At 46.0% G+C, this 8,598-nt stretch overlaps 2 protein-coding genes across 2 annotated transcripts in view; both read left to right on the top strand.

Moving 5' to 3' along the window:
• LOC101785486 (epoxide hydrolase A) overlaps window positions 1-1,154 on the top strand; it is a gene marked incomplete in the record, with an annotated part of 1,996 nt that extends 842 nt beyond the window's left edge. Inside the window, 3 exon segments of the mRNA XM_022824880.1 lie at window positions 112-290; window positions 427-665; window positions 756-1,154. Coding sequence (XP_022680615.1) covers window positions 112-290; window positions 427-665; window positions 756-1,005 — 668 coding nt within the window.
• A 209-nt stretch (window positions 1,155-1,363) lies between these two features.
• Window positions 1,364-3,813, top strand: LOC101785084 (epoxide hydrolase A). The gene is made up of 3 exons (XM_004963265.4): window positions 1,364-2,273; window positions 2,933-3,171; window positions 3,252-3,813. Exons 1-3 carry the CDS (start codon window positions 1,794-1,796, stop codon window positions 3,511-3,513), a joined length of 981 nt encoding a protein of 326 aa, XP_004963322.1. The 5' UTR covers window positions 1,364-1,793; the 3' UTR covers window positions 3,514-3,813.
• Window positions 3,814-8,598: the final 4,785 nt, after the last annotated feature.

Below are 8,598 nucleotides of genomic sequence, written 5' to 3'. Positions count from 1 at the left end.
TGCTGCTGTTGGTTACTCACCTGAGTCACCTCACGCATCGTGAATTCGTGATCTTGATTGAGCTCTCCCTTGTTGGTGCTCGTCATGGATGGATTTATTGGGCGGCGGCGCAGGTGTTCGTGGTTGGGCACGACTGGGGCGCGCAGGTGGCGTGGCACCTCTGCCTGTTCCGGTCGGACCGGGTGCGCGCCGTCGTCACCATCGGGATTCCCTTCTTCCCCCGCAGCCCTCGCTCGATTTCTGAGACGTTCGCGGATCTCGGTGATGGCTTCTACATCACGCAGTTCCAGGTGGTATCTTCATCTTCCTTTGCCTGCCTCATCTGTTTTGCTTCAAACTCGCAATTTCAGGACAGGGTACCTGGTGGGCACTAGGCTACAACTTAACTTCTTGCAGGCCACTCATGCGAGAATTTCATGTCTGCAGGAGCCTGGAAGAGCTGAAAGGGCATTTGCTCGTTACGACGTTGCGACCGTGCTAAAGAAGTTCTACTCCATTGAATTCGACAACCTCACTGCTCCTCCTGGAGTAGAGATCATCGACTTCCTCGAGGCACCTTCCTCGCCACTCCCCTGGATCACCGAGGAAGAGCTGAGCCAGTATGCCGAAAAGTTTCAGAAGTCTGGGTTCACAGGGCCCCTCAACTACTACCGCATGATGGACATGTATGTAGTGTAGTTTCCTCAAACTCTGTCTGCCTTCCTGGTATTTCATTCAGCTGCACCCATCTGAATAGTAATGCGTGGTGAATGCAGGAACTGGAGGCTTACTGCACCATGGAGCGGTGCGAAAATTACTGTGCCTGCCAAGTTCATCGCCGGCGATAAGGACATCGGTGCCAAGTCCTTTGGAATTGAGCAGTACATCAAGAGTGGGGGGTTGAAGTCCAATGTTCCAGATCTTGATGTTGCCATCATCGACGGTCACCATTTCCTGCAGCAAGAGCAGGCCGAGAGAGTGAACTCTGAGATACTTTCCTACCTGAACAAGTTTGCCAGCGAGTAGAGAGGCTAGAGGCTTCATCAGCATGATGTTACTCTGCAGTCGTGTCGTGTATGGGAAAACCAACAAATCTTTGGGAGACTGTTAGCCAGTTTTTCCTGAACTGAAACGTAGAATAACTGAATAAAGCCCCGTTTGGTTACTTTGACTTATTTTCAGCACTCGTCACATCGAATGTTTAGATAGTAATTAGAAGTATTAAACGTAGATTATTTATAAAATCTATTACATAAGTGGAGGCTAAACTGCGAGACGAATCTATTAAACCTAATTAGTCTATGATTTGACAATGTGTTGCTACAGTAAACATTTGCTAATGATGGATTAATTAGGCTTAATAAATTTGTTTTGTCGTTTAGTCTCCATCTGTACCATTAGTTTTATAATTAACTCATATTATTTTGAATTTTGGATGTGACATGGACTAAAAATAAGCCAGGTGAACCAAACGCATCCGTGATTGCTAAGCCATCTGTTGGCTCGCATACAGGAATAAAAGAGTTTTGTTTGTTTTTTCTAGAAACCATGTGAAGTACCACTTGGACTTGGTGCTTGATTTTTCTGTATTTTAGCTGCCTGGTGTTATTTCAGGTTATGCACATTCTCTAATCCATCTGCTCCAAACTAGTAGCCCCTTAGTGCGCCAGTCAACTTGGGCACTGACTTGAAAGCTACATGTGAAATGTGTGATCCAGGAGGTTCAGATAATCATTTGTGTTTATGTCAGTGACTCAGTGGCCGCATGTTTCTGTCGGACTGATTGAGCCGCTAGCGACTCGAGCAGCGCAAGCATGGCGGCCGAAGCCACCGGCGAGGTGCGGCAATGGACCGCGGACATCAACGGCATCTCCCTCCACGTTGCCGAGAGCGGCCCCTCCACCGGGCCGGCGGTCCTCCTCGTCCACGGCTTCCCGGAGATGTGGCTCTCATGGCGTCACCAGATGGCCGCGCTCGCCGCCCGTGGCTTCCGCGCGCTGGCCCCCGACCTCCGCGGCTACGGCGACTCCTCCGTCCCCGCCGATCCAGCCGCCTACTCCATCTTCCACATTGTCGGCGACTTGGTCGCGCTCCTCGACCACCTCCGCCTCCAAAAGGTGTTCGTGGTCGGGCACGATTGGGGCGCGCAGGTGGCGTGGCACCTCTGCCTGTTCCGGCCGGACAGGGTGCGCGCCGCCGTCATCCTGGGGATTCCCTACTTTCCCCGCGGGCCTCGCCCGATGACGGAGTCATTTGCCAAGCTCGGCGATAGCTTTTACATCAATCAGTTTCAGGTGGAGTTCACTTTCGCTGCTCAGCCACTTAATTCCTTCCGTTGATCTCTGCATGTGGAATGAGAATTTGGGCGAGGAGATTGGCAGGCGGCGGAGGACGGGCTGGTGGAATTTGCTGTTAATGTTAATCTGATTGGCTATTAATGCAATGCATACAAACTAGTTCAAAGTAATTTTGCTAAACAAATAACAAGCTCACATAATAGTCTGCGGTCATCCTTCTTCTTGCTTAAATACGTTGCGGTATAAATTGTTGCTTGAATCTTCCATTTGGGGTGGAGAACAAATTTCAGGTGACATTTTTAATTGCGATCACAGACTACCTTGTCTTCTTAAAAGTTGGATCGGCTATTCATCTTCTCTGTGTATCATAGGTAAAAAAAAAGGAGCAAGTATTTTGATCTGAATTAAAGTTGGTCTATTTCTCTTCAAATTCATAATTTCAGTTCCAGGGCGCAGGGTTCCATGGAAATGAATATGCAACTACATGATAAAGCAGTACAGATTGTAGTGGTGGTCCTTTTTTTTCTTAAGATAATGCAATATCATTATCCTAGGTGCGGCGCCTCAACCTAGGATGCACATAGCCATTATGTAGTGATGGTCTATATATTTACTATTTACTGCAATATATCTTATTCCATAATACATACTTGCAGGAACCTGGAAGAGCAGAAAGGGCATTTGGTCGCTACGATGTTGCGACTGTCCTAAAAAAGTTCTACGCCCTTGAAATCGATGAACTTATTGCACCTCCTGGAGTAGAGATCATAGACTTTCTTCAGGCACCTTCGTCGCCACTTCCCTGGATGACGGACGAAGAACTGGGCCAGTATGCCGAAAAGTTTCAGAAGAATGGGTTCACAGGACCCTTGAACTACTACCGCATGTTGGAAACGTAATTTCCACACCTTGTGCCCTCCTCTTGATGCCTTGTATTGTTTTATTTAGTTCAGCAGTGATGTGTGGTCTTTGCAGAAACTGGAGGCTTACTGCACCTTGGAGTGGAGCGAAGATCATAGTGCCTGCAAAGTTCATTCTTGGTGAGAATGACGTCGGTCTCCAGTCCTTCGGGACTGAGAAGTACGTCAAGAGCGGGGGTTTAAAGTCCAATGTTCCAAATCTTGAGGTTTCGATCATCGAAGGTCACCATTTCCTGCAGCAAGAGAAGGCCGAAAGAGTGAATTCTGAGATACTTGCCTTCCTAGACAAGTTTGCCAACGAGGAAGCATCAGCATGATGTTGTTATTTTCAGTCGTGCCTCTGAGAAGATGGTCTCGTATCTGTGAGTAACTGGAGCCTTTCCGAACTGAAATTGGTGAAGCTGATATGTATCTCTGTTCTTGAATAAGTGGGTTAGCCATCTGCTGGCTCGCATTTAGGAGTAAAAAGAGCATGTAAAACAGTTGATATATGCCAAACTTTTCGTCCATGAATGATGTCATACGAGGTCCTGTAATTTTTCCAGTCCAGCTGTTCTTTTGTGCAGGTGGAGATTCAATTGGGAATGAACTTGTATGATCCAGGAGGGTGATCGACAGTTCCTTTCACTTCACTTTTTATGAGATTTAGATGTATCTTTCCATTAAAAAGTTAGACAAATTGTGCACATGCAACTAGGCATTTTTCCCCCCATAACATCGAAACAATGCAGAAACTCGTCATGTCTAGTTACTTTTTTTCAATAAAATTTATCTGTCTCGAGTGGCAAACTTGCAGCTGTATCGCATCATCATATATTCTCATCTTGGTTCCCGTATTACAGTTAACAACTCATCAATCAAATATACTAATGTGCGCACACACAGGCATAAGGAACATTTTCAAAAGACAGAAACTTGACAAGATGAAGCAACTGATTTACCCAGTTCACTGAATTTCTTGCTGACCTCAACATATAGGCGCCACAACGTTCTTCTCCGGTGCATGCTTGGTCTTGATGGACCGGACTCTCACGTACCGGCGCATCATGCCGATCACCTTCCTCCCCGCCACGTGCTCCTCAGGCCGGCCTGCTGCAGCTGCTCCTGAAACGCCTTGGGCAACAGCATCGGCAGCAGGATCATCTTCGTGGCCTCCGGTGGCGGCGTCCTCCTCGCCGTCGATGGCGCCGCCGGTCTCGTCTTCTATCAGCTCCTGCAGCGAGAAACGGCGAGAGTCATCTTGGCACTCCTGCTGCTGGTGCTGCTGCGTCTCACTCTCCTCGGTGGCTTCAGGCCGTGCTGAAGTCTTGTGCGCCTCGGTATCTTCAGAGTGCCGTGCTTGCAGGTGATCTGACAGGCACAGGCATTGCGACGCCGGCGCTGCGTTCAGCTTGGAATCTTGAACTTGATGCTCAGGCTGTATCATCGTCTGGGATCCCTGCTGCATGGTGGCATGATCTTCTTGATGGAAATTGGCAGCCAAGCTTGCTGCTGGTCTCCTTGTCCTCCTTGACATGGTAAGATCAAACCGCCGAGGCCGCGTCGCCTGAACTCTGAACGACATGGCAAAACAGAACTGCTTGCTCTCAGCTGGGATGATGAGAGAAGATACCAATATACAGATTATATACACAAGCCTGCAGATAGCTTGTGAATCGATGCGTTTGCGTGCACGTCTGACGTCTCAAATCCTGCGGACTCTGGATCGATCGAGGTCGGTGTTAAGTGGGAGTGAAGTCTGCATATGCATGGTACACGAAGAGGATCCATCGAGCTATCTGAATTTAATCTGAACGGCAGGTACGCTCGCAGAGGGATGCAATGCAGAGCACTTGTCAGTACTGAGCGATGGCTTTGGGGTAAAGTCGAAGGGATGGATGATGGAGAAATCGGTACTCTCGTCCTGGATGTGCAGTGAAGCCTGAGAATCCGATCAAGAAACAGTACGATGTGAGATCCCTTAATTGACAGCAGCAGGGCAGAGAGAAACACTACAGGCCTGCAGGGAAAACTTCATCAGTTTCTTCATCACCCGATGCGTGAACAGCAGATGCTCGTGATCAACTCGGTGACTTAACTGGAACGTCTCTCGCATGCAGAATTGTCTGGTCAATCAGAAACACGGTGACTGTCACTTGCTCAATGGCGGGCCTACGTTTTCATGTGCGGCTGCTTACTCAAGGTGTCATTGTTTGTCGATGCAACATGCAAGTGCAAGTGTGCGCCTCCAGGTCAAGAATTACTGCTCCTGTTCCTTGTCCATGGGCGACAATGCTTTGGCGGTGACTGAAGACCTCTGCTGCCCACGCAGAATTTTATCAGCTTACTTTTTTTTTTCTGGAAAAAAAAATCAGATGAAGGTGCATGGAAGGGCCTCTTCAGTCTTTGGTCAGAATCAGCTGTCCCTGAAGATAACCAACACTGTTCATCAATATTCTGTGGCGTAGATGGGCTACCTGAGCAAAGATTGTGACAATCTTCTGAATACGAGGTGTCTCATTGCATCACTGTGATTGGCAAATGCACTCAGCAGCGTGTCATGGCACGCAGCTATATAAATAATCCTACACGGTTTGGGGAGCACCAAGTGGATTACTGCCGACATGGATGCTACTTATTGCCACAGGAATTAAAGCAGGATTTCCTGACATGTTTTGCAATGATCCCGAATGCTTTACCTTGGCTTTTGAATCACCCCCACAAATGCTTTACGAGATAAAGTTCAGGCTTTGCTGCGAAAGCTATGTGCATTGAACAGACTAGCAGCTGCAATCCTAATCCTCCGATGATCTGCAGCCCAGAACAGAAGAAACAACCTGAACTCATGGATTCCTCTTTCCACTCTTCTGATACAACACAACGAGGTACTGCTCCCTTCCATCTTGAAATGAATCTATAATACTGCAGTAGGATAGGAATTTTTTTAGATTAAGTGCAGTAGGATAGGGATATGCTCTTGTCACTGCTAGCTTCAAACATGAATAATTAATCAGCCAATTAAACTAAAAAACAGTAAATGACAAAAAGTAAGAAAAGAGAAGGTACAAAATGTGATCATTCTAGGTTTCGTGGGCCAGATGGGCTTAACTGTAAGGTTTTTCTCATGATGATACTAGCTTGACCAATGCCTCCTCTTTCCCTTTCCCTTTCCCTTTTCTCTTGAGAAAGAAGATGAGATGAGACTTATGTTCTGGTGCAGCTAGATTCTTATCAATAATTGAGACAATCACGGACCACACAACATTTTCTACGCGCTAGCTAATGTGATCGGTTCCCTCACGCCAAGTTTAAGGGGCCGGCCGGCTATGGTCCATGGACGCTAGCTTCAATAATGTTATCATCATAAACACATTCACAATCATCTCATAGCCGGCTTAACAGGCATCTATCATAAGGCTCTTTAATTCCGTTCTCCCATAGAAGTTGACGGCTGAAATAAAGCAACCAGGATTGGCTAATCTCCATGATGTCCAGGGCGATCGGAGCTGTTTGCATGGGCTTTTCGATCCCCAACTGTATCCTGCAGTACTGGTTTTTCTAGTTGGTGTGTTAGTTGTGATTGGTCTCGTACTGATATGCTCACAATTGGTAGGCACTGTACTCTGTCCTAGGGAAAGCACAAGAGCTCATCTTTTTGCATTGTGGCCCATGCATGCATCTATTATGTATTCCTTTCCTGTACGATACATATTGAGCTCAAAAATCTGCAGTGCTTAACTTCAATCCTATAAAACTGTTTTCATGTCAGTTAGAAGCTCACAATACAAAATGAGCATATTTTTCACAAGGAAATAATCAATCCTCGGCCTCCAACCTCTAACTACTTTGCATCCGGAACTAAGATGTCATCAGTACAAGTGAGAGGTCATTATCCTGCAGTCCACGGTGCTACATATGCACTTGTTAATTATTAGTCACCAAGGCTGACGAGAACACAGTACTACTATGGTACTAGCTTAATGTTTCGGAAAAAAAAAAGTACTAGCTTCTGTTTATCCTGAAATAAAATGGTGTCTGAGTTAGCTCTGCTTATCCTGAAGTCATACACGCACAGGTTACAAAAGTAGGAGCGCACACTTTTAATCCTGAAATCATACACATGTGGCGTGCAGAATCACAATGCAAACTTCCTTGAGATCATTATTCCAAATGTTTATGAAATTGATATGATCTGCTTATGTAGTCGTATATGATATCTTCAGATTGTAGGATCGAGGATTTGCCTGTCCACTTTTGATGCGTCCATGGTTAAGCATTCAAAAGCGTAGGCATGTTTTTTCAAAAGCCTGGGGAGCCATACGTGTTCATCAGACACGGTAGTCGCCTCCTTCGCAACATATGTGAATATACTATGTCTTCGATAAGTTAAAACTAAGATGACGCAGGGGCTGGCAAGTGGTGCTAATCAAATGTATTGTGCAAGCTCATTCACATACTTTTGGTCAAAACCAAACCCTGCACACTTGATTATACAAGTTCCTAGCAAAGTTGCAGAAAGAACATTACACCCATCATCGACAAATGGACAATATAAACTCTAGCTGGCTAGTATCCAAACAAATGAGAGAAGGGCAGCATGACCAGAGCCTTGCCCAATAGATGCTCCATCTGGTTGTAGCATTGGACAATTGAGTACCAGCAGTTACCTAATCATGCAAGAGATAATCACTATATCTAATTCGTGGCCGGCTTTGGTAATTCTTCTCAACTGCCTCCTCTTAATCATAGGGGGTGTTTGGATACGAGGTGTTAAATTTTAACAGTGTCACATCGGATGTTCGGATGCTAATTAGGAGAACTAAACATGAGCTAATTATAAAACTAATTGCAGAACCCTGTGTTAATTCGCGAGATAAATCTATTAAGCCTAATTAATCCATCATTAGCAAATGGTTACTGTAGCACCACATTGTCAAATCATGGACTAATTAGGCTTAATAGATTCGTCTCGCGAATTATACTCCATCTGTGCAATTAGTTTTATAATTAGCCTATATTTAATACTCCTAATTAGCATCCAAACATCCGATGTGACGGGTGTTAAACTTTAATAGGTGGTTGCCAAACAGGCCCTATCATAATTTGAATGTGTGGCTAGAGAAAGACAACTTTTTTTTCATTGTACCTAGAGAGATTTGATGCTGCCCTGTCCATTTCTCTGCCTATGCATGCATGCAGTGAACCATACCTATCCATCATGCTGGTGCCTGGCCTTGCTGAAGGCTGAACCTACCTACACATGGCATGCCCGGCCTCTGCCTGCCTATATATCTAGCTAGGGTTGTAGCCCGGGTACGTGTTCAGAGTAACAAGGACGGGCCCATTGATTGTGTCAATTGGGACCCGTGAACCAGTCAGCATCTCTGCATCAAGAGACCTTTTTTCTCTGCATTGTCTGCCAA

Source organism: Setaria italica, chromosome III (assembly GCF_000263155.2).
Source record: "Setaria italica strain Yugu1 chromosome III, Setaria_italica_v2.0, whole genome shotgun sequence".
NCBI classification, from domain to species: Eukaryota; Viridiplantae; Streptophyta; class Magnoliopsida; order Poales; family Poaceae; genus Setaria; species Setaria italica.
This window is presented reverse-complemented; position numbering and strand designations above follow the sequence as displayed.